This window comes from Aphelocoma coerulescens, chromosome 15 (genome assembly GCF_041296385.1).
Source record: "Aphelocoma coerulescens isolate FSJ_1873_10779 chromosome 15, UR_Acoe_1.0, whole genome shotgun sequence".
NCBI lineage: Eukaryota > Metazoa > Chordata > Aves > Passeriformes > Corvidae > Aphelocoma > Aphelocoma coerulescens.
In genome coordinates, this window is record NC_091029.1 from 3,638,086 (window position 1) to 3,663,250 (window position 25,165).

The 25,165-nt window shown below is 46.7% G+C and overlaps 2 protein-coding genes and 1 long non-coding RNA gene across 5 annotated transcripts; 1 reads left to right on the forward strand and 2 right to left on the reverse strand.

Moving 5' to 3' along the window:
* Positions 1-606: 606 nt before the first annotated feature.
* On the reverse strand, positions 607-4,499 carry LOC138119320 (uncharacterized). 2 transcript variants are annotated; one of them, XR_011155466.1, is made up of 3 exons: positions 4,412-4,499; positions 3,473-3,597; positions 607-1,939 (listed from the first exon to the last, which is right to left on the reverse strand). It is a non-coding gene; the product is annotated as an uncharacterized lncRNA (long non-coding RNA). The 2 variants fall into 2 exon arrangements; XR_011155467.1 differs by lacking the exon at positions 607-1,939 and adding an exon at positions 2,640-3,360.
* Positions 4,500-5,693: 1,194 nt separating this feature from the next.
* Positions 5,694-19,713, forward strand: TCTN1 (tectonic family member 1). The gene is made up of 15 exons (XM_069031056.1): positions 5,694-6,045; positions 7,644-7,764; positions 9,692-9,822; positions 10,177-10,343; positions 10,773-10,860; positions 11,733-11,842; positions 14,521-14,541; positions 14,951-15,076; positions 15,645-15,770; positions 16,106-16,188; positions 16,536-16,676; positions 16,974-17,130; positions 17,826-17,951; positions 18,301-18,445; positions 19,248-19,713. Exons 1-14 carry the CDS (start codon positions 5,778-5,780, stop codon positions 18,442-18,444), a joined length of 1,809 nt encoding a protein of 602 aa, XP_068887157.1. The 5' UTR covers positions 5,694-5,777; the 3' UTR covers position 18,445; positions 19,248-19,713.
* HVCN1 (hydrogen voltage gated channel 1) lies at positions 19,714-25,165 on the reverse strand. Of its 2 annotated transcripts, none has more exons than XM_069031058.1 (6): positions 25,058-25,165; positions 23,409-23,638; positions 22,826-22,930; positions 22,340-22,571; positions 20,370-20,482; positions 19,714-20,064 (listed from the first exon to the last, which is right to left on the reverse strand). In XM_069031058.1, the coding sequence occupies exons 2-6, from the start codon at positions 23,601-23,603 to the stop codon at positions 19,999-20,001; spliced, it is 711 nt and encodes a 236-aa protein (XP_068887159.1). In that variant the 5' UTR covers positions 23,604-23,638; positions 25,058-25,165; the 3' UTR covers positions 19,714-19,998. The 2 variants fall into 2 exon arrangements, with proteins under 2 accessions (XP_068887159.1, XP_068887160.1); XM_069031059.1 differs by lacking the exon at positions 25,058-25,165 and adding an exon at positions 25,011-25,034.

Consider the following 25,165-nt stretch of genomic DNA (forward strand, 5'->3'; position numbering starts at 1 on the left):
GCGCGCCGCCCCCGCCGGGCCCCGCCGCCTTTTACCCGCAATTAGCGCAATTAACGTTCTCCACACCGGGCCGAGCGCGGCTGCGCCTAACCCACATACTTGCCCTCCACGCCCCGCGTGTCTAGCGTGCTCTGAATAACTCGCGGGGACTTGCTGGCCGCCGGTGCTTCGTGCCGGCTGAGGACGGTTATGTGAGTCACGCCGCGCAAAAATGTGGGTTTTTTGTTTTTTTCAGGGATGACTCGCCCTGTTCTCCCCGGCTCGGTGCGAACGGGGACAGAGCCAGCTCAGCGCCGCGCGTGAGAGGCTGCTCTGCAAATCCATGGAAGCGCTGGCAGTTAATCCATTTTGGTTAAGGAACGTGAAATGCCAAACAAAACCCTCACGAGAAGGGCGTGTTGTGCAGCCGTCGCTCAAACCCCACTAAAACCACATTAATTATGGTTGAGCGTGACACCAAGCTCTCAGCTAGACAACTTCAACACCAACAACTTGAAGGCATCAGTGCTGTAGAGACCCACAATGTTCAAAAAGACCCAATTCCTCATTTTCTGCAGCTCGGTTCTCCGTGCTGCTCGTGGGTGTGCAAAAAAATGGCTTTGTCCCTTTGGAAGTTCCCAGCAGGTTGCTCTGCAAATTCGTTTAATTCCTGTGGGTACACGTCAAGAGGCTGCTGCCACTTACATAACCCGAGAAGTCGTAAATAAGAAACAATAAAGGTGTAAATATAGCAGAGGCAGGTGTGAAACCTGCCCCCCGAGCTGCCTGCAGTGAAAGGAAGAGCTCTGTGCCACACTCCACCGACCCAGCCCACAGGAACGCTCCTGAAGCACCCTCATTATCACACGGGAGGCATTTTGCTCCCTGTGTACCTTGACAGAGACAATATTCCCCCACTTAAACTGCTAAAGGCTTAAGCAATGCGTGAGAATTATCCAGCTAAAGCTGAAATGGTATCCAAAGTTATTAAAAAATTAATCCTCCTGTTAGAACAGGGAGAAAGAGAATGAGGAGCAGCCCAGGCCCGGTTCGGTGGATTAGGGAATGGTTGCAAAGCTGAATGTGCCAACCTGCTGGAGATAAGGGAGTGCTGCTGCCAGGGCCTGGCAGGGTGTGAGAGCAGACAAACAAGGTAGCTCATCTCAGTGCCTCACACCCTCCATGACTTTATCAGGAAAGGGAAGCACATATTTGCAGAGTTTCCCCCACAGAATCATTCTTTCCCTTCCCTCAGTCTCGTTCTTCCTCCACCTTGTCCGGGTCCTTTCTAGTTCAAATCCAGCCTGGCCTAACCCCTTGTTCTGTACTGCTGCCTGCAGTGCCCTGAGGCAGCTCAAGTTGGTGCAAGGTGACCTGTCCTGCATTACCTGGCTGTGTTGCTCAGCCTGAGATCCCCCCAGCTAAAGCTGAGTTCTCCATGCCTCAGAGTTTCCCAGAGCTGGAAGGGTGCTCTCTGTGCCACTTTGCCCAGCAGCCGTGGCTCACAGGCTGAGGAACAGCATGAGCTCAGGGCTGACAAACTCATTTGGCAGAGCACGACTCTGTGCTTCCATAAGTGCTCCCAAGGAAAGGCACACCATGAGCTCTTCATGCTCCTCCATCCTTGCAAGTCTTTGAAACAGCCTCCCCGAGGGAAGTGGTGGAGTCACCATGCCTTGAAGTGTTCAAAAAACGAGTAGATGTGGCACTTTGTGACACAGTTTAGGGGGCATGGGGGTATTCGGTTGAAGGTTGGGCTTGATCTTGGAAGTCTTTGCCAATCTTAATGATCCCATGATTCTACCCCAGGTCACCCACCCAGGTCTGTCCAGACAGCCAGATGACCTCATAATTTACATGGTAATTAGTAACCTTTGATGAACTCTGTCACTCCTGCACGAGGACGCAGTCCCCAGATGCAAAACTGCTCCTGGTTTTCATTCAAAGGATCTCTGGGCTCCTGTGAGACAAAAACCCAACTATTTTTAATAAAATAGTTCAGAACTGGTTTTCCCCACTGTTCAATGTCAGCCTGGATAGTTCTCCCTGTAAATCCCTCCCAGCCCATGCCCTGCTGCCGTGCTCAGTGTTATTCTTGTACCCTGAGGGTCGATATCCTGCCAAGTGATATTTGTTTAAAATTCCCCAATGCATAAATTTGGCACAAAAACTGGAGCAAAGGGCATCCCCCTGGTTACTGCAGCTGGGTGGAATCTTCCCACCTCAAAGTCCAAGATCTATTTACATCAGCTCACTTAAGCTGCAAAAACAGAATGAACTCTTCCTGCTAGGCTTGCTCAGAGCGATAAATGCAGCGGGGAGTGCAAAGCAGAAGTGCTGCACAAAGTAATGAAGTGCTGAAGACACAAGCAGGTTTTCAGCTTGTTTTAAAACTGATTCACTTGTAGCTGACGTCAATCCTCCCTCCCAAGTATCTTAGCCCTGAGATTGGAGTGTGGTAAGTATTACCTGTAATGCCATCTGCTGTACAGACTGCCCCAGCTCCTCACTATTTATTTAAGGGCTAATGTTGTGCTAGACCAGAATGCAATTTATTTCAGCCTGGTTTGACTTTGTTTGGACTCCAGTTCCAAATGCCTGTCCACTTGGACTTTTAAAGTAATCTGTCATAGGGCAATCCTGATGTTAGCCCTGAAAAGATGAAGTTCAAGACAGCACAGCTGAATTAAACAGAAAACTAATGTGAGAAGGACCATGTGAGGCTTCCCACATGAGGAGTCAAGAGAAGATGCAGAGTCAGAAGATCACTAACAAGAATCACAGAATGGTTTGGAAGGTACCTCAAAGATCATCTCATTCCACCCCCTGCCACGGGCAGGGGCACCTTCCACTATCCTGCCCCATCCAACCTGGCCTTGGACACTTCCAAGGATGGGGCAGCCACAGCTTCTGTAATGCTTAAATGCACATCAGAAGCTTCCTGTTTAAACCATAATTGAAAGAGTAATAGAGTAAATCCCTGAACTCGTTTTTTAATAAACACGGATCTACTGCATCTCAAATTGCTTGAATTTTCATTTTATAGGACCTCCCACATAAGGATCACAGTGCCCTCCTTAATTATTAATTAACTCATGTTGACAGGATAAATTAAAATCTCTCTGATGGAGAACAAGCATCATTTATTGACATCCTGACCTTATCCTGCACACTTGGAGTTGCTCTTTGGAACCTGTTTCAGAAGTCCAACACCAGGGTGGGTTTTGGGGGGCGGGGGGGGTATAGGTTTTAAAATAGTTTTCCTTAGACTTGGCTTTTGTTTTGCCTTTCTCTGCATGACAAAGGTGTTTTTTTTCTATTACAGCAAGCATTGGAAATAGGTTTAGATGAACTGTTGCTGTGAGTGAAGTCCTGACACTCCTGAGTGGAAAAAAAGGTCATGAGAAAACCAGATTAATTCCATCCTACTTTGTTTTTGAACAGTTGCCCACTTCTATTACATTTCAATGGTAGATGCAGTAAGAATTAATACCTCTTTATTCATCCAGCTCCTGCCCACATTCATCCAGGGTGCAATCTGTGCTTTCATATTTCAGCAAGGCTTGGTTTCATCTTGGAGTCTGGTCCCCTGTGCACCATTAGCTTTGCCAAGTAATTCTGGATGCAAGAAGAATGGATTAAATTCTGTTTTCCCTTGTGCAATGTCATCACACCCTTTTTTACTGATTTTAAAGGCATCAGAAACATGTAAACTAACAAGTAGGGGTGTTTTAGTATTCATTATCTCATGGCACTGCAGTGGAACAAGAAAACAGACCACAACCAGTGAAGATTGATAAACCGAGCACAAGTCTCCCTCCAAGCCTGCAAAATAAATTCCAAGTTTCCAACTTTGCAGGACTTGTAGGGAGGAGAAACATCTCCATCCTTGTCAATTGACCATGTGGGAGCTTAGTCAAGAAAGTTGAAGGGACTTTCCAGAGGGAGGTTGTATCTCAGCCACTGTCCTAGCTGTCCTTCCTGCTGGATTGCCTCTCTTTTTGTTCCTTCACTGTGGGACAGTGAAAGAGATGGAGTTGTAAAGATTCCCAGGATTTCCTCCAAATACAGGCATGCATTCTCTTCAGTGGCTGCAGCCAGTCCTGGTACAGCCTCAGTGAGAAGCAAAAAAAACCAAAAAGGTCCTATGGTGCCATTTTTTATAGTTCCTTTTCAAAATGGAAATGTTTGAAGTCACTTTTCAAGTTTGAAAAAAAGTAACAAACCCAACACCAGAAACAGCATTTTGGCCACCTCAGGAGCAGCAAAGAAACAAAGAGACTGAATACACCAGCTCTTCATCCCCATGGAGGAAGGTGAACACAGAGATTTTGGATTACATTTCCAAGGGAAGGCAGGTTGGAGGTTATTTTTGGTGAGGTGATTTTGGGGTGCAAGGTCTGAGGTAGAGCAGAGCACACCGAGTTCTCACCTTTGTGTCACCACATCTTTGGAGGAACGAGGCCTTTCCATGGGGATGACTCCAGGATTTTGCCACATGACATGGAGCTGTTTCAAATCCATCCTTTACCAGTTCCTTGGTAACATCAAACGACCTCGGTGGCCTGGCAGTGCTCTGTCTTTTGTAACTCCTCACTCCTGTGATGTGGACACTGCAAAGGAGGGGCACTGTGGAATTATTTCTATTTTCAATGGATGGAGCTGGGATATTAGAGCTTTTTAGAGGTTTTGTTGCCTTCCCTTCAAGGTGACAGTCATGAACCTGGTCAGGGGAATAAAAACAGATCAAAGAATCACGGAATTCTTAAGGTTGGAAAAGACCTCTAACATCATTGAGTCCAACCATCACCCCAGCACTGCCATGCTCACCACTAACCATGTCCCCAGGTGCCACATCCACACATTTTCTGAACACCTCCGTGGATGGGGCCTCCACCATTTCCCTGGACAGCCCCTTCCAATGCTTGACAACCCTTTCCATGAGGAAATTCTTCCTAATTTCCAACTTGAGCCTCCCCTGGCGCAGCTTGAGGCCGTTTCCTCTCATTCTGTCACTTGATTCCAGGGAGAAGAGCTTGATCTCCACCCACCTCACTACAAACTCCTGTCAGGCAGCTGTAGAGAGCAATAAGGTCCCATGCCAGGTAGTGCAGATCACAAACTTCATGAATATTAATTTAAAAATTTAATTTCTTGGTTGGAACTAAAGCCTGGATGTGACATCTCTAAGGTAACCTGAGGGAACCATGCCCATTTATCACTCTCTAGCCCAGTTTTTCCAAATTAGTACAAAAATAGAAAAATTTAGGTTGAAAAAGACCTTAAAGAGAACTGTGCACATGAAAAGATTACTAACAAGATTAATGAGTATGTTCACTGAGCACTGAGGACCCACAGCATCTTCAAAAGGAGAAACTTTTAACACTTAAAAAATTACTTTAAGGAAAGATTACTGGAAACAAAGTTGCAGAAGTATGTGAAATATAGAATTATACATCTCACAAGGGGCCATTTCCCTTTTTTTTTTTTTTAACGTGGGGCCTTCCAACAACTTTTTCCCAAACCACCTACGTGGATTACACTTGGATCACGACACCTGAAACCCTTCCAGCGGTACTGAGGGGGCACCGACCCCTCACCACCGCCGGACTGAGCCGTTCCTGAGGCCGCTGGGTGGCACAAGCGGCCGCCTAGCACCACCACGACGGCCACGCCCAGCCAGAACCCTGCGTGTGGCCTCTTCCCGGGGGCTGCCCGCGCTGCGGGGCGATGAGGGAACCCGGCGGCGGCTGAAGGGCCCACAAGCCCGCCGGGCCCGGCGCCTCCCCTCGCCCGCCATGTTCGCCGGGGCGCGGCCCTTCCCCTCCGCCCCGCCAAGTCTCGCGAGAGGCGGGACCCGCCCTTCCCGTGACGCCCCTGGCAACGCGCCGTTGCTAAGGGCGGCCGCCATGGCGGCGGCGGGGCCTGGGGTTTTCTTCGTCCTTATCCTCCTCCTCCTGCCGCCGCCGCCGCCGCTCCGGGCAGAAGAGCCGGCCGCGGAGCCCGCAGACACTCATGATGCCGCTCAGGCCCGGGCCAGCAGCGTGCCGGCCCCGGTTACGGACGGTGGGTGCCCTCCGGGCGCTGCGGGGCATCGGCGGCGCTTTTTGGCTGAGGGGAGCCCCGCTCGCGGCCTCCCCCTCCCATTGCGGCGCCCGGGATTGGCACAACCGCGTGGCAGCCGCTCGGTTTCTCCCGGGAGTCTCTGGGGTTCCCTGCAGCGCTGCTCGGGCACCCCATGGCAGCTGCAGCAGCTGCGGCCGAGGCTCGGAGCCTCCTCAGAAAGACTCAGCGAGCCCCTGAGCAGCCTCCAGGCCCTGGGCACGCTGCTCGTGGCATGTACAGCACAAGGCTGGGCATGCCATAGCCCTGAGGGTCGGTGGGGGTGTAGGGCAGAGTTTCGAGCACCCAGCACTGCTCTGAGTACAGCGGGCAGCCCCGGCCTGGCGGAGGAGCCCAGAGCGGCCCTGGATGTCCTTGGAGAGCTCCGTGCGCACCCCGAGCTGGCGGCACGCTGTGTGCCAAGGCTGAGCGCTGGTGCTGCGGATACATTGTCATAAAAACAGCTCACAAAATTTCGTTACTGTGTTCTCAGAAGGTGTTTCCCACTGTGTAATTGGCTACTCTTTTATATCCCGGTGGTGTTGCCGTCAGCTGAGCTTTCCATGGGTTATTTGCCAAATGAAACCCATCCCAGTGCTATGTCCTTAGGGAGAAGAGACTTAAATCCCTCATCTCACAGACATAACTTTGCAATCTAATCATCCATGTTTAAACTTCTCTTGTTTACAGGGTGAGCTAAGGATCCAGGGCTAAGCTCAGCTAACAGAACAGTCAGAACTTCAGAGATTCCAGGAAATACATGGATATTGTTCAGGTGGTCAGAGAACATCCAGGGGGCAACAGTCAAAGTGAAATAAAACGAGTTAGTTACAAAAAAAGTATTTTAGTGTCTTTCCTATAGAACACTGGCCTTAATTTTCCTCATTCTGTGCTATTCTTAAGTCTAGGTTTATTATAGAACAGCAACTCTTACGAACAGTTCAGTAGAGTAATATCTACTGTTTTTTGAATTTATAAACTTGAAAACCTCAGAGTTTGAAGAAGTTGCCAAGTGTATTTTATTGAGCCAGTTTAAAAACTTACTAGCAATTACTCTGCCTGTGATTGCAATATATCACAGTATCTAAAAACAGAGAGAAAAAACAATTTCAAAGAAGTCAACCGTGGTTGTCTTGGCACATCAGGGAAATATATTCCTGCACCTTGAGACATCCTCAATACTTATAAACATCTCTCTGCTCTTTCAAAATGATTTATTTTTCTTCCCAATAAGCTGAAACAAGCAGATACAAACAAGGTGTGTTTATCTCTTATTTTTTTTTCTCTGCAGGACTGAGTATATTATCATACCTCCAAAATCCCTGTTGAGCTGGGGTTTTGTTTCTCAGGGAACAGATTTTAATATGTCTTGGTTTTGTCCATGTGTTCCAAATAAATTTGCTCCCTAGCAGAAAAGATAGCTTTTAAAAATGACTCAAAGAAAACGTGAATTTTTAGAAGACTTTTGACCACTGTCAAAACCAGGGCGAGGTGAAAAGTGAAAGTGTTTGGGACATGCTGTAAAGTCCCCACTCCAGTTCTCATTTCAATCTCTGGTGCAGTTGCCAAGCTGTGTGTCTGTGACCTGCTGGTGGCACAGTGTGACATCAACTGCTGCTGCGACCCCGACTGCAACGCTGAGGACTTCAGCCTCTTCACCACATGCTCAGTTCCTGTGGTCACGTGAGTGGAGAAATACCCACAAAGTACAAAATCTTGGTTCATTTGCTGCATGCCTCTGTAGGGCTCTGTCCTCTCCTCTTATCAATTCCTAACCCTCCCTGCTGCCATCCTGACCCCCCTTTCACCAGTCCTTCCTGCACTTTGGCCCCAACCAGACAGAACAGCAAATCCACCTCCCACCCAGTTCTCTCCCACTCATTCCTTCTTTTCTCATGCTCCTTGCTTTCCTCCTGTTTCACTGTGCTCCTGTCTGTGGGCACTTAGGTGGTGATGCTTTTTTGGGGGGGCAAGAATGATGCATCTTCACCAATGCAGTGTCTGGAAGTTAAGAAAACTGGTACCACAGAACCATCTGGCCACTTCTGTAGATCACCAGCAATTTATCAGTAACCTCTTTGATTACATTTATGATATCAGCTACACACTGGATCAATTCAGGGCTTGTTGAAATAGTGTGAGCATTTTTCTGACCCTAATTTTACAAGTCACCATCCCAACCTGCTCCCCCACTGCCAGTCTGCCACTTCACAAACACTAAAATGAAACGTTATACCGACAGATTAAAGCCAAGAATTGTTTTTTTGCTGTTTAGTTTATCTGAAAACACCTTCACCCAATCCCATGTTCTCAAAAGGAGTTAAGAAAGCTCACTTCAAAATCATAATGTGCAAAAAGTCTCTTGGTGACTTCTCAGAACAATAAGTGCAGCTTTTCAACCCACCTTCTGTATAAATTATGCCAATCTGAGCACTGGGGTTTATTCTTGGTGCTTTGAAATTTGAATTAGCAGTCATGCCAGACTGTGGTTTCTTATTGTTCTGGCACACAAAGACTCCTGCTCCCCATTTATAGGTATTTCTATAGATCAGAAAGGTCTAATCAACGCCCTCCTGACTGACACTTTAATTGCCTTTGTCAACTAGAAATGCCTCAAATGAAGTTGTGTTTCTTTCCCCAAATTCTTTTGTGTAAAACGTTTATTTTGCATGAAAATCCAGGGGATTTTCAGTGTCTGCAAGTGTTGTGGGTCTCATTATTTACATCTAGGTTTACATATATTTGCATATTTGTGTTAGTTTGGCTGATCCCAAGGTGGAGGCCCTGTGGTATCTGAAACAGCAGCAAAAAGGTTTGATTTATGATGGGATCCTATTAACAAATTACTCATCTCATGGAAGAGCTTAAAAATTTCTAAAAGTCATTTCACTTCTCCAGTGCCTGCCCTTAACTGCTCTATCCTTCTAAATACCAGTTTCACAGGGATCATCAGCTTGTATTTGTAGCATGTAGGACACACCAGTGCTCCCAGGGTCTGAACTGGCACATTCTCCCGCAGTTCTGGGCTGTTGATGAACCTGTGGCACAGCCTTAAACACTTCCCCAAGACAAGCTGGGTAATTTCACCTCCTGTTCCTCACTCTGCCATTTCTTTCACATGCATCTCAAGTAGGAATTTTTCCCACTCCCTGCCCAAAATGGATATTATTCCAATATCCACAAAACTGACCTGTTTTCCTGGTCTGACATCCCACTTGGGTTGTAGAAATGAAAGTACTGCTGAGCTCTGCTTGGCCTGTGGTGCAGCTCTGCATTTTTGGGGCCTTAACCATCTAAATCCCATCCATTGTGGCATTTTCTCTCTCATGATGCCACTGCTTTTCCCTTCCCCTGCTCTGTTTCTTACCTTCCTTCATGTTGCTGCTCACATTTTCCTCTGCTAAATAAAAGGTGGGAGAATTCTCTATTGTTATTTATTATTAAGCACAGAGCCTTCTAAGGATGCACAATTGTTCTACAAATTGTGTTAAACCCAGTAATTTCATGCTTTTTTAATTTTTCTGGTGCTGCCTCAGTACACGAAAAGAATTTGAAAATTTGGTCAACACTAACTTCTAGTGAATTAATTTATTATTATTATTCTTTGCAGAGGTGACAGCCAGCTGTGTAGTCAGAAAGCTGCAGTATATTCTCTTGATGTTGAAGCAAATCCACCAGAAAGGATATTTAAATTAATTGACCAAGTCAATCCCAGTATTTTCTGCATTCATGCTACAAATTGTAAGTAGAGTTGTAGGCAGTATTAAGCATTGTGGTGTTGTTTTTTGTAAGCTCTTTAGGCACCAGAAAAAGACTAAATTTAAAACTATTTTTATTTTATTCAACTTCTCAGAAAACTTGTAATTCTGCTCACAGTCCTTATGTTGTGATCCTTTCACAAGTGAAAACATGGAATTAAACATCTGGTACTCTTGGCCTTCTCTGTTGGAAAAAACAAATATTGTTTGGGGAGGTGTTTTGTAAATAATTTAGCATCCTAAATAAATAATGTTTAAAGTTGTCTCCTTGTTACTAACTATTGTTTCTGTATCTTTTTTTCCCTAAAGTTACCTCCTTCTTTTAATGTTTTGACAGATAAACAAGCCATGTACCTGAAATCCCCTGAAATCCCAACTCCAGAAAATTTTGATGAGTTGCTTGACAAGTTTGGAGGTGCTACTTTCAGTGCTGAGCCTGACAGCTGGAATTTGGATACAGATGCTCAAAATCCCCCTGATGCAAATGAAACTTACAGATATGAGGTAAATTATCTCTGGTTCAATAGGAGGTAAATTATATTTGATGCAATTAGTATTAGATTGCTCCAGAAAGAATAAATCAGCATTGTTTGCATCTGCTTTTAAATAATGCAGTTCTGCTGGAAGAGGCAAAATTTATACTGGTCTTTAAACACAGAAATGTAAAAAGAAGTGTAATATTTTGTGTTTAGTTACTTAAAAAGTGAGCTAGATTTTTAAGATCTTCGAAAAATAAGTCACTTTTTTTTTTGCTGTTCTCAACATAAAACAGCAGTGGCTGCTTCCAGCAGAAGAATTGCTGCACAAAGTGGTATTGAGAGATACTGTGGAAATAAGTACTGTTTTTATTCATATTTGTTGTTAATAAAAATGCTCTGAAACTTTCCATGGGCTGAAACATATCTGTGTACCTGACTGGTTTTTATTTGGCAGTATGGTGTTCCTGTGCAGACAGAGGATGCATTTCTAAGGCTGCCAAGTCCTGTTGTTTCTTCTTGGTGCTCTGATGTGAATCCTGCAGGTTGGAAAATGCACTTGAATCCCAATTCTTTTTTTTTTTTTGCTTTAGAGTATTCTGCTCTGGCTTGAGATTAGTCAGTCAGAAAGCTGGCACACTCCCCATGGAGAATTCAGATAAAGGTTCATGAGCCAATGATTTTCAAATCACTTCTGTTTCTCTGTTTTGTTTGGTTTTTAAAGACATAGGATGGAAATTGTGTTGCATCTCTATTAAACATTCCAAGCGAGATATGTAAATCCCTGAGAATCTTGTTAATGGGTTGTTTATCCAACAATAAAACGTCCTGTTTGGCATAATTGGTTTAATCAAACAGTACAAGGGTGACACCCTGAGGAAGGAGGGGTTTGCACCAAGCCAGCCCTGCCTGGGCAGCCTTTGGCAGCTTCCCTTTGTCCAGGGGTTCCTCTCACCAGTCAGATTTGCAGGCTGAGCTCTACATTTTAACCTCTCATGCAATTTCCTGAAAATCTGCAGAGGTGGAGGTGGAAAAAAAAAAGCCACAACCAAACCCACACCTGCATTTTCCAAAGCCCACTGTCATCATTAAATGTGGTCTCATAACAGCCATGGTGGTGATTACAGGACTGAAGACCCTTGTGCAAGAAAAAAATCTTACGAGATTCAAAAATTAAGTAATTTGAAAAATGAAGCTTTTTCTACAAGTTAAGAAGTAATATCTTGTCTCATAGCATTTTTTGAGAATATAAAAAGTTTCATTCTTCACAGCTCTCATAAAACCTTATCTGCAATAGAGATGACATTTACTTTCAGTTTGCTTGTACCTAAGGTTCTTGTCTTGTTTTTCATTTATACTTTCCATATTTGCTCTTTCATTTCCTCTGGTAATACTTGGTGACTTCTTTTTTTTCCAGGGTTTTTAGTAAACCAAGCCACAAAATGCATTAGATCAGTAAGTGTGGAAAAATGTGACAGCATTCAAGCACTTAGCATGTTGTTTTATATCAACTCCAGCATTTTGGCAGTAAGTATGATTTGAAACAGTCACATAGCTGAAATAATCATATTTTCTATATTTTTGCATCTGCAGAATGAAGTAACTTCTGTTTGCTAAGGGATATGGTGTTTTATTTGGATTTTTAAATTGTGGGTTGGGAAGAAACATCACCCTTTACAGCAGACTTTTATACATAAAGCCTTTGGGAATGTTTTTACTTCAAGCTTTGGTAATAGAAGTATTTGCTGTTCTCTGCTTAGCCAAATATAAATAATATAGTCAAAGATAAAGTAAAAATAATAGTTTTGAAAAGCCAAGGTCGTGTCACTGAGCTAGTGCAGTTTCATGTTTCTGTGCATGTTCAGGCTTTTCCAAGAAGCCCACTTACCAGAACACATAATTCTAAGAAATCTGAGTTTTTAAGAGTTGGTAAATCTTTGTACTGAAAGAAGAACCTGTCAGGTTTAATCTTTTGCATCTGCCCCTTTCCTCCAAGCCTCAGTTTTTGATAGTGGGGGGCTGGCACAGCCTTCCTTGTGCTCCTAAAAAACATGACTGAGAGCAAGTTTCTTTGGCTCCTGCCTACTCAAATCCAGTCTGGGGTTATTTTTCAAAGCCTATGTCTACTTTTTCATCCCTTTCTGACCTGGGGGATGATGTCTTACGTATAAATAAATCCCCTGTAAGGATATTCAGGAAGACAAAGAAATCACTCATGAAAAAATGAAGCTGAAATACATCATACCTTAACCTGATGGCTCCTTCCAGAAGCTGGAGGCCATAGAGAAAGAGCAATCTCTTCACCATTAAAATTATTTTAATTCATGTAAATATTTAAATTAATTTAATTAGCAGTGAGTAACTGCTTAAAGACCCCTTCCAGGCTGCTCACAGATTCCAAAGCTCCCAAAAGCAAGGAAAGCCCACTAAGCAGTTCACGCCCTGACAGGTGGGATCACTCTCCTGCCCCTTCAGGATCTCATTGAAATCAGCCAAGGATTGCTCCCAGATGTTGGCTTTTGATCCTCCTGCTGTGGAAGAAGTGGAGAAAACACTGCCTCAGAAGGGCCTTGAGTGTCTCCATGTCCTCCCAAAATTAGTTCTTGTTGGCTGCAGGACCAGAAAAGAACAAGTGTGGTTCAGGCCAGGCTCCAGCAGCTGAGTGGTTTTGACTTTAATGATGAATTCCCTTTCCTCAGTGGAAAAGTTCATAACCCCTTATCCCTGTGCTGCTTGCCAAGGCAATGGCTGAGCTCAGGAGAGGTCACAGTTCTGCCCAAAGCACGTTGGATGCTAGGAAGGATCAGATGCAAGAACTGGAGAAGGCCGAGCAGCTGGTGGAGATGCTCTGTAGGAAGGTTCCCTTCCCAAAGGGAGCTGGAGGTGGGATGTGACAACAGAAAAGCGATGGCATTGGGGACAGGGTGGTCACAGGGCAGAGCAGGAGCCCTCCCAGTACCAGCAGATGGAGCTGCCGGCAAAAGAAACGGCAAACCAGTAACCGGGGGAGGCTTACTGGGAGCCTCCTGAAGGCTTCCTGAAGGATAGCAGGTCCTTCAAGAAGCCCCATCCCCAGGAGCTCATCCTCCCTGTCAGGATGGGCAGCTGGAGTGAGAACAACGTTTTGGGAATTGTTGCAGATAATCTCTGCTCTCTGCCCTGGCCTGACCAGCAGATCCAAGGAGTGTTGGGGATTCTTGGAATCTCCCACAAGGATACTCACGGTGGTGCTTCACCCCATGGTTAGTGGGGAGTGTGTAGCTGCCAAAGCAACGAGCTGTTCCTGCCTTTCCCTGCTTCCCTGCCAGAGGGGAAGCTGAGGCAGTGGGAGGCAGCAGTTCTGCCTGCCAGTGACCTCCAAAGACATCATCCATCACCCCAGTCACGGATAAACAGAACTTCAGGAGTGGTGCTCATTCCTTCTATCCTAGTCAGAAATAGCACCGCTCCCTAAGCATGAGTCTAATCTTTACAGGGACCTTTATTCATCCAGCTGATTCTGATGGCTGAGCTGTACCTTGGGATGATAAATATGTGACAAACTGTACCTGCATCACCTTCAGGTCTCCAGCTCCCAGGAATGTGTTCCCTGCTGGGGCAGTGGATGAGTCACTGCTCTCAGTATCCCATCATAATTCTGCAGAATTGCTTTATGATCAGAGTCCAATCCTTGGTCCCTTCCCAAAGACGTGACTCAAACATTCATTGGAAAGTCAGAAAAGTAAAACCTTAGACAAAGTGGTGCTCCATGGGAGTATTTTACAGGCCTGATTGATGACCTTGGTCCAGCATTTCTGCCTTTCCATGAAATATTTTTGGTGGAAATTTTCCAGTGGGGCAACACATATTCATGGACTGTATAACAAGAGAGATATTTTCTTCTCATTTATTGGTTTAGAGACCATGAAAGTGTGGAACAGGATGACAAAAGCTTTTCATTTCTTTGGGAAGCACAGCCTGGCAGGTTCCTTAAACTGGTGGTCTTTGAATAATTCCAAGAATCAGAGGAAGGAGGGGATTGGATTGTAGCAGTTCTTTTCACACTTCCTGGATACTCTGGTGGATTTCCAATTAACTCCATAACATAAAAGTTACTGTTATGAGAAGAGTTAAACAGACAAAGCCTTACCTGCTTTACTTGACTGCTACTTGCAATAGGTCAGACCTTTGCTGCTGCTTTAATTTGTCCTTTTATTCTCCCCCAGGTGCCCAAATCAAGTCAGATGGTAAGTATCCTTCTAAATTAGTTGGAAGAGCTGTGGGCAAAATTCTTATTAATTACAGTCGGTGGGAATTTTTCACTGATTGATCAAAACAAATCCTTACATTAAAAAAATTACATCATTTGCTATCAGTAGTGATACTTAGCAACTCCATGCTAAAATGCTGCCTGCAAACTTTCAAGCCTGATACATTTTTCATATAAAACTCTCTCTTTTCAAGTAAACCTCTTTCTTTATTTAAACCCAGACCCTTTGGTCGAGCTTCAGCAGTACTTGTAACACAGCAGTTGTTCAGAGAATTACTGACTGCTGTTGCTGTGGAACAGAACCCGGAAAGGTCACACATATAATAACACAGAAATGCCAAAATTAATTATACCCAGTATTCAGAGCTGACATGAGTGTTTTTCAGGTGAATATTACTGTCCAGTCCATTGTTGTCCAGTCTCAGAATGGAATGAGGACTTTACTGAACAGGAGTGACGTCCTGAGGCTCCCGATGGTTTTGGATGGACTTTGCATCAATGCAGTTCTTGGGGTAGGTCTGGCAACCCTTTCCCCCTTATAGCTGATGGAAAGCATCTATGCATCAAATCACTTCTGACTGCCAAACTGCAAAGCTGTCAGGAAGGCCTTGCAGTTTCCCTATATTGTGACATCTCCAAAGCAAATGTCCCAGGAGAAGCACTGACTTTGGGATAAAAGAGAGTGTTTTGCAACAAAATAATAACTCTGTGCAATACAACATGGAGACAGGCTGAAATCCTTGTTATTACTGTGTGTATGTGGCACAACAGACAATGACATGAGTTTAGAATTTACTTTATGCTTGGGAGAAGATGATTTCAGGCACACTGATGAGAGACAGAGGAATAGATGCTGCACACCATCTTTTAATTTTAAAGTAGAACGTTGTGTCTATGCTTAGGTTTATCAAGAAGTCAGTTTTGAAGAAGCTCCAGCCTCTAGAGGATATAATATATCCCCACCCTGGAATTGAGTTTCTTAAGCAAGCAAGCAAGAAAATACTTGCATAGTTTTAATTTTTTTTTCTAGTTTCTCTTATGTATTTGCTCAAATTAATATCTAAAACATTTCATTTTCAGGTGAATTATCACATTACCCACACAGACACAGGAGAAATAATAGAAGCAGCTGCTGCTTTTGTCTTGGGGGCAATTAGCAAAGAAGCACTTTCAGTAGAGCAGAGCTTCGAAATCAGCTTCACTCAGGTAACTGTGGAGGTGTCACAGGTGACTTGGTGAAAGACATTTAATACAAAACTTATTAAACTTGAATCAGAGCAATTGTTAGCAGCAAGGTAAAATAGAACTTGCCCAGGACACCTAGATGAGGCAGCATTTCAGAGCTGGGCTATAAAGGCCTCCAAAGTCTGTCACATTTACAAGCCCCAGCTTGTGACTATAACAGAGAAAGCAAAGCCTTACTTACAGTCTTACCATCATTGTTCAAAGCAGGTCATAATCCTGAAATAACTGAAATATTTCTGTGTTTTCCAGCCACTTCAGTGCAGGATAAGAACTAATGTTCTGTGTTTGCATTGCAGGAAAATACACAGCCAGTTCCTCTCAGTGGCAATCCTGGTTATGTTGTTGGGCTGCCTGTCAGAGCAGGATTCCGGCCTCAAGGATATCCTTTCCCTGCTGGATTTCTGTTTGCTGCACTTGCTCTGGTCAATCTTCACAAACCCTTTCTAGCATGGACATCTATGAAATACATCTGTTTTCTACCAAAAATAAAAATGTGCTTTTCTGGCTGTGTTTTAGGAGGGAATGACTCAGTCCTGACTGCAATCTCCTGGGACTGTGTAGTGAGGTACATTTAGCCCTTCATTGCACACTCTGGTGCTTTTTCACACCGTGAGAGGAGTCTTGAGCTATTATAGCATTTGCAGCTTTATTTTAAGGATATGATTAAGGATTCTTTTTTTGCCACGATATCCATCAAGCATTTAATTTCCCTTAACTGTGTGTTACATCTGGCATCATTCAGAGTAGTAACAAACACAGCCAACTCACCATTCTGCAGAGCACATCCACCCAGGACTGCCTGGCAGCACAGGGAGCCAGAGCCCCAGTATTATTTGGTTATAACATGATATCAGGCTGTAAGTTACGGTAAGAAGTCATTTATTTTTTTTTTAATTTAATGCTTTTAACCCTCTGACAACCCTTACCCTTAGGCTCTGTTCAGGTCCTGGGCCATTTATACAGCTGAAGGAGTATCGAGAATGGTGTATTTAATTATAAAAAATGTCATTTAATTAACAATGGTCTTTCTCTTGGAAAGATTGTGTACATTAGCAGCTCTAGCCAGAAGGCTTGAACAGAGCAGAGAGCAAGGAGAAATGATGACTGTGCCAAACCAATGGATTTTGCTGTAACTCATCTTTTTTTGTCTGTGTTTTCTGGAAGAATTACAGCAGCTATGAAATGCCAGCCTTTGGCTCAGACCCTCCTTGATGTGCTGAAGGGCCAAAGCTTTCCTGAGTACGTGGCCTCATTTGGGAATTCTCAAGCCCAGGATGTGCTCGACTGGGTGCCAATAACTCAGCTCCACATCTCAGAACAGGTGAAAGTTAAACCACTTCCACCCTTCCACCCTCACGAGATCTGTGCCTGTGCTGCAGCATCAGCTCAGCTTCACACCCTAAAAATGCAGGAACCAACTGGAGAAAAAAAAATGGGGCTGGGAATGCAGAAAAAAGCTGGAGGGAACTCATGGAATATTCACAGAGGAGGAGTTTCAGTCTTGCTGGGGAAGTTATTTTTAATCAAGCTTGTATGCAGGCACCTCGGCTATGGATCAGGGCTACATGTTGGGTATAAAATGAGTTGTTTAAACACAGGTTAGTGTTGGTCTTCTAAGGATGAAGCACCAGAGGTGAAAGAGTGAACAAACAGAAACAGTGTTTCCCCTCTTACACCAGGCCAGGGTAAGACAGAGAATCCTTTGAAGCCCACTATAAGATTGTGGATGGCTTTTTGCATGCTTCTACAACCAAAGAGTGAATGGTTTCTGTAACCAGAAGTATGATAGTTCAAGAAGAAATTCATAAAATATTAATGATTGTAGCCTTCAAAATTCTGCCCTGGCAGAGTTCAGGATTTTGTACTGCCCAGCAACAGTGCTGGGTCCAGCTGCTCTGGTAACCTCCCCAGTGAGCTTTCTGGGGACATTCTGCATTTTTAATGACACAAATAATTAATTAACTGTAGTGGCTTCTGCATAAGGTAGACAATGAGATGATTTCTAACACCTTGCAGAGCTCATGCCAAATACCAGTGTCACTGGGAATAGAAGTGAGGTGGACTAAATACGGATCCCTGGTCAATCCACAAGCCAGGATAGTGAATGTCACAGCCACAATCACTACCACCACACTGAAGCAGGTATGTAATTAAATTACAGGATTTAAGTTGAAACAAGTGGGTTGTTTTCCTTGGGTATCAGCTGTGTGACAGTGACCCAGATAATCTCTTTATCTAAAGGCAGCACTTCACATTAGAATGTATTACAGCCAGCAGTTCTCTTCCAGCTCAAACACAACTGTGGGCTCCTTGCCAAAACACACTTCAATAAAAATCTATACATCATTTATGGAAAGAAACATGGAAATGTATATGAAAAAAACCCCCAAACCCTTTTAACAAATAACAGCTGTCAATATAACCCAGACCAAACAAGACAGTTGTACAAATAGAAGGCTGAAGCTAAGTCCTGTTTGTATTTTCATTGCAGCTTCCCTCAGGAAGGGAAAGGATTATTCCTATAACAAGTTCTGTGGTTTTCACTGACATCTCTTCACCTGCAGAGCCAGGCTACAAAGCTTGGCCCACCATTAACATCAAGTTACCCTTTGATTTTTTCTATCCTTTTGTCTAAGGTAAGTATGCATCAAAAAAAAAAAAAAAGCCATATTTCTGCTTTTTCTTATTTTTAGTCCATTGTTTATCCTGTGACTGTAATAGGCCATCACTTTCTTCTAAGTTGTAGATACTGGGCTAAAATTGGCTAGGAGAGGAAGTGTGAGACCTTGTGAGGGTTCTCAGAAGGGTTAGGGTGAAGAAGCCCCCATGAGGTGGAAAGTATCCAATTATAACTCTGCAGAGAGGAAAAAGGTCAGTTTGAACTTGCTGGTGGCTCTGGACCAGTCACAGCCACCACTCCTCCAGCACATGGGATCCAGCCCCAGCCTGCCCAGCAGAGGCAGGAGGGGAAGGGAAGAGCACAGGGACACACAGGGAAAGCAGGTTCATTATCCCATAACAGCAGAGCTAAATTGCTAATTAAAGTCATCATGTGCTATTAGATAAGGCCTCTGCTTTATCTCCTTGCATAGATGAATAAGCCACATATTTCTGGCTATTTTTCCTGTCCCACAAATTAATTACCTTCCTTTAAAAATCTGAACAGTTGAGTTGTGCTTTCAGCAAAGCTCAGTGACCCTTCCAGCTGAGTGGGGCTGAAATCCATTGGAGACACCTGCTGCAGTCACCAGCTCTCAGAATTCCCACTTCTTAAACCTCACTCTTCAGCTCTCAAACAGCCTCTCCACAGGGACACTCTAATACCTGAAAAAGTTCAAACACCAGCCTGGCCCTTTAGAATTTGCTTTTTCATGGCTTTTCTGGAGTCTGACTGTTCCCAGCAGTGCACTCACCTACATCTGTTCTTACATATTCCAGTTCTTTCAATACATGGATTTATGAGCTGTGGAAACAAAGAACTTTGCAGCCCCACAGTCTGTGAAGGAACAGTGAAAAGGGAAGAAGAGATGAGGGAATGCAGTATCAGAACTGGGATCTGCTACTGGAACAAGGCATTGTTTGACGTAAGATGGCACATGTTTGCCTCTATTTTGGGGCTGATTTCTTTGTCAGGGAAAGGAGTGGTGTGTTGGTGTTTCTGAAATGAATGTTATATAAATAACAAAGTGGCACAAACAGCAACAGAAATGAGGAAACTACCAACAGTATGAAAAGAATGGTTGGCAAAGAGAAGTATTGATGATGAACAGGCAGCTGGTAGAGAAGAAAATTACCTTTTCAGCCTGGGTTCTTATCATTTATACTGCAAGTTTGTTGCAAACAAAGAATGCTATCACAGAAAAAAACGAAATTATTTTAAATAAGTGGTACTTTTCTGGATGTATAGCTTGTAAAGATGTGTCTTTATTAAATTATTTTGCAGTTTTGACTGTACAACTGTACAAGAAAGGAAAAAAAATGCTGTTTACAGGGACTGTATGTGAATAATTTTCCAGTAGAATGATTTTTGCCATCCCAAGGTCTGATCAAAGTGGGGTCAAATAGAAAATGTTTATAGAAAACACAATACAAGAGGAAGCAAAGAGACAGAAAAACCTTTCAGGTCAAGCTGGCAGGTTCCAACACTGCAATCTCCAAGCAAAATTTCCCACCTTGGAAAACTGGCCTCCTATTTTTGCTGGCTGAGGAGTCCATGCTGTTTCAATATGTTGTTCAGCCTCTCGATTTCTTGCTCCTGTAGGAGACAAAATTCAAATCATTAACAGCCTGCGAGCAGCTTCCCAGGCTCCCACAGCTCTTCCCACTGCTATAATGTATCTCCTGCTGCAGGAAAACAGGACAACCTGGCCAAAAGAAGTAGGACAGAGGTAGGGACATCATTCCTTTGAGGAGGAGCAGCCCAGGGAGTCACGGGCAGGGCTGTGCTGCTTCAGCCCAGCTCACCCCACACTTTCCGATGAGGAAACCAAGCCAACAGTGCCAACCTTGCACAAGGATCCCCAGCAGCAGGTAAACCCAAATTAAAAGTGGTTTTTTTACCTTCTCCACACAGCTGTGTTCCAGTTGTTCCACCCTTGTGGCAAGTTTGAGGTTTGCTTGCTTTAACTTGGACACTTGTTGTTCTGAGCGGGTCTTCACCGATAAAATTATTCCTGTGGAACAATTCACAGTGGGTTTGCTTTACATTGTAAAACAGCCACGAGCAGGAGTTCACAGCACACAGGCTCTGTGCTCAAGGAGTTAAACGTGTTCCTCTCCAGCTCAGCTTCTGTCATCTTCAACCACCCTTCCCAAGTGCTTTTCTTAATGAGGAAGGGTTTTAAGTCAACCACCGGAGGGATTTGGATACTGATACTCTGCTGGGGAGAGGCAGCCTGGCCTCGGAGCTGAATTAATCACTCTGACTGTCATTCAAATCCTGAATCTGAACCTGCTCCCTTGGCAGAGCCCAGGGGTGCAGCTGGGGCAGCTTTGCTGTGTTTTGGCAGTTTTAGGTGTGAGAGCAGAGCAAGGCCTGGGGCACAAGGCTCCTCCATCCCCTGGGCCGATCGCTCCGGCCTGGCCGAACAGGACCTGGCACATCCTCAGGTCCACAAGGCTTTGGCTTCACCTTGCACAGCTGCAGGGAGAGCAGGCAGTGTCTCCTCAAGGCAGAGGTGGCACTTCCCTCTAAGCACCATTAGGTGATTCCATGTCAGCTCAGCCCCCACACTGAAGATATTTTCTTCCCAAAACATAAAACAAAGCAGCTTGATGAGAGCACGAAGAACATCATGTTCTCCCTCCCAACACAGCTCCTCTGGATCATGGCTGATTCCAGTGCTCCAGGCACCAGTTCGGGCTCTGGGGGTTCAGTTCTCCGAGGACAAAGCAACGCCACTGCTCATTTGCATTGATAACATCGACAGGAACTGTGCCCAGGCACTGACACCCAACACCCCAGTGTGGGGCAGATTCCCTTTGTCCCTTTCTGCTCCAAGCAGGTGGACATTGCATAAAGCTTGGCAGAGAGCCTGGAGCACCCAAGGATAAGGGGATTTACTTGTAATTGCAGTCCCGGTGTTCTGCTGTAAAGTGAGGCTCCCGTGGCTCCCACGGCCGAATGCAAATCCAGTTTCTTTCTGACTTTCACTCGGAACTAACAAAAGCCACAAGCTGCTCTCACATCTCTCTTCTTTCTGGCTACAGCTGCCAACCAGGCACCTTCTCCCCACTGGAAGGGGCTGAGGGCAATGGACCCAGCCCTAGCAATCCCCTCCTCTGATCCCAGCTGTGTCAAATACAGAGCACCCACCAAAAGTGAGCACATAGGCACAGGACAGAGCTTGAGATGAGTTTCATGCAGGAATTTGAGATCATCTCATTGCCATATCTTTTGGAATCCCAAAATTCCTTCCCCAAGAAAGAAGAAAGTGTTTCCAGCTACACTTGTTTCAGACGTGCCTGAATTTACATCTGTTTGCAACAATTTATGGCTACAACAGTGAAGTCACTGAAGTCTGATGCAGGGACATTTTCTATTTCTCTTTTTATGGCAAACCCTTTGAATTCAAGCAAGAAAGATCCAGAGTGAGATCAGGACATTCCTGATCGCAGCATCCCTCAAGGGGATGATGGAGTCACAGCAGAACAGAGCATTAAAACCTACTCTGCTGTAGCAGCAGATTCAGGAAGACAGGGGCTCCCCTGCCAAAAGAACCCTACAATGGAAATTCAGAACATGAGCCATCCCTCTCCAGGAGAAGGGTGCAGGAACAGATTATGGGGTTTTTTAGGGGGAATGTGCCTGGCTGCTGTGCACCCGAGGCATCACACCAACACAAGCAGCAGATTATTGCTGCTCTAAAGAAATGGCAGCCTGATTAAAGCCACATTCCAGCAAGGAAAACCACACGGGTGGAGCTCTGAGTTTGCTGGGAGGACAAGACCCCCGGGGTTGGGTTTGAGAAGAGAACAAAGCCCAGATAATTCAGGGAAGTTTGGCAAATCCAGCCCGATCGTGCACCCACCGTTGATGATCCGGGCCACCCTCCAGAGCCGCAGGAGGATCAGGAGCCCCACGGCCTCAAACTCGTGCTCCCGGAAGATGAGGACGATGTCGAGGATGAAGGACACGACAACAACGATCCCGTCCAGCACCTCGAACTTGTGGTGGAAGAACTCCCGGCGGTAGACAAAGACTTTAAACCCCACCTCAACCAGGAAGATGGTTAAAATGGACAGGGAGAGGTAGTGGAAAACCTGGGAAAAGAGCACAAGTTTAAGCCAGGAAGTCCCCGCAGTGTGCACACAGGCAGGGTAGGCTGGAAAGCCTCTGCTGCTTGAGGGCACCTCTGGTTTGGCTCTACAAGGAGAAGGGCTGAGGACTTTTCTTCTGCGACCACCGGCTCAGCAAGGCCAGAGGTCCAGGGCCTGCCTTGCCCAGCCTATCCAGGGGTCTTTGAGCCACCAAAGGAGGGAACTGCTGTGCATGTTGACATTTCCCCACATTTTACCTTTGGGGTTATGTTGTATCTGTCCGGATTGATGATTTTCAAATCCATAAGCAATTCCCCGAGAACCAACAAGGCATCCAGGATCACCAAGCAGACAACCCCGATCTGTTGGAGGAGAAGAACCGACATGAATCCCCTCCCAGCACGGACAGAGGAGCAAGAAGAGCCAGTGTAGCCCTTCAGCTAAACACACCCCAGTGCCCACAGCCCTGATTCGGCTGGTTGTGTTTCATGGAGCTTTCCATTGCTCCCACACAGGACTCCCACTCCTGCTGCCCTGAATGGTCATTCCACATGGAACCACCTGGCTCCCCACCAGACCCTGCCTGGCGTGGGAGGCTCAGGGAGCTGGCGGAGAGCACGTTCCAGAGCTGTGGTGATTGTGCACTGGGGCTTGTCTCCTCTCAGGAAACATCTGCACCTGCTGCAGAGCAGCTCCGTTCCGACAGGACAGCTCAGCTCAGAAGCAGCACTGCTCTTGCAGCACCGTGGGGGCTCACGAGCTCAGTGCTGCTCCCTGAGCTCCGTCCCACAGCGACCCTGCTGTCACAGGTGCCCTTGGCCGGGGTTTGTTCTGCCTCACCTGAAACCTGTGTGAGCTGAAGAGCTTTTTCATCATGTACTGGAAGGAGATGTGTCTCCTGGGGGGCTCCAGTTTGATCTCCAAGTCTGGCTGCTTCTCCCCAGCCTCCTCCTCCTCCTCCCACTTCCGATAGTCGTTGCTCCATTGCACGGGGTCGTCGCCCACCACTGTGAAGTGCTTCAGGTACTTGGACATGGCTCTGGATCAAGCTGGCATCACCCTGCCAACGTCTGAGGGACAAGAGAAGAGTGTCACCTCCCCATTCGGGGCTGACCAAGGATGTCAAATCTTCCACCCAGCAAGGCTGACAAGAGCGTGACATTTGGACACAGCTGGCTGGGCCCTGCTGACGGGAAGTTGCTTCATGGTGGTACCTCTGGTTTTGCATCATCTCCCCCAGCACCACATGGAGCCCCCGCTGCCCTCCCAGTTCTATTTGCACCTCGTGCTGCTCTACAACAAGGAACTTCCTCACAAGGTATTTCCAAACTTCTCCAAACAAAGCATTGATTACAGGAGCAAAAAGCCCCAGCCCTTATCTGGCACCTTGTGATGGAGGTGGAGACAGCTGCCCTTGTGTTTCTAACACTGATCCATGGAAGCTGTTGGTCAAGCTGACCCCAGCATCCTCTCCCTCCGGCCACACTGCCAAGATGAGGAACAGCCATAATTTCCCTCCATTAACATTAATGACGCCCTGTTATTTCAGCCTTTGCAGGCAAATTAAGCAGGTGATGCCCTCATTCCAGCCTGGCAGGTGGGTGACATTGTCCTCCCCATCTCCTCCCGTCCAGAGCTGACCTCATGACCTCACCCTCGGGCATCCCGGCTTCAGCCCATTCCCGCGGGCACCCAGAGAGGGGCAGGACTATCAAACCAAACTCCTGATTAAGGCCACGCTCCAGCAATGAAAACCGTATGGGTGAAACTCCCGAGTTCGCTGGAAGAGCAAGACCCGGGAGCCTCCAGGTGGGCTGCGCGACGGCAGGAGAGGCTCTCGTGTTCCCATCGCAACCCCCTCAGCCTCCCTTCCTCTTTCGGCAGCCCGGCGAGGCTGTCTCACCCACAAACCCTCTGAGATCCGCTCCTGCCGCCAGCTCGTCCCCATCCCGCTCTATGGGCACCCGTCCTTGTCCAGAGCCTCCCGAGGAGCTCGGCGGCAGTGTCCCTTAGCCCGCCGGTGCCACCCCCGGTCCGCCCATGTGCCCGGGCTGCTCGCCCTCCCCTCGGCTCCCCGGGGCCGCGGTGGTCTCCGCTCCCAGCTCCGGCCACCTCATCATCTGCCGGGAGGAGGGAGCTGCTCCCACGGTGCCGTCACAGGGGCAGCACCTTCGTTCTCCGCCGCCGGGCGCCGAGCGGAGCCCGCGGAGAGCGGCCCCGGGCATCGAGCCCCCGGCCCCGTGCGGGACGGCCTCGGGGCTGCCGCGGGGCCTGGAGCCGCCGGCGGATGGAGCCTCCAGGACTTCGAGAGTCGCCAGCCTCTCCTGTCGCCAGCATCAACCGGAGCGGCCATGGCGACGCCCAGAGCGGGACCCCGAGGGGAAGGACGTGGCAGCCCCGGGAGGGTCCCGCTGTAACCCCGCCACCCCGGCCCGCACTCACCGGGCCGAGCCCCGGGAGCCTCCCGGCCGCCCCCCGCTCCCCGGTACCTTGCACGTCCCAGCTGCGCCCGCCGCCTCCCGCCGCCGCGGGGCCTCCCCCGGCCCGGCCCCGCCTCCCCCGGCCAGGGGCGGCCCCGGCCCGGCCCCGCCGCCTCC

Excerpts from the sequence above, each read along its gene's own strand:
- HVCN1 (XM_069031058.1), bottom strand. The coding sequence starts at position 23,603 with ATGTCCAAGTACCTGAAGCACTTCACAGTGGTGGGCGACGACCCCGTG. Across the intron at positions 22,931-23,408 it reads TCAGCTCACACAGGTTTCAG|ATCGGGGTTGTCTGCTTGGT; the intron begins GTGAGGCAGAAC and ends CTCCTCCAACAG. Across the intron at positions 22,572-22,825 it reads GATACAACATAACCCCAAAG|GTTTTCCACTACCTCTCCCT; the intron begins GTAAAATGTGGG and ends CTCTTTTCCCAG.
- TCTN1 (XM_069031056.1), top strand. The coding sequence starts at position 5,778 with ATGTTCGCCGGGGCGCGGCCCTTCCCCTCCGCCCCGCCAAGTCTCGCG. Across the intron at positions 6,046-7,643 it reads GCCGGCCCCGGTTACGGACG|TTGCCAAGCTGTGTGTCTGT; the intron begins GTGGGTGCCCTC and ends TCTCTGGTGCAG. Across the intron at positions 10,344-10,772 it reads ATGAAACTTACAGATATGAG|TATGGTGTTCCTGTGCAGAC; the intron begins GTAAATTATCTC and ends TTTATTTGGCAG.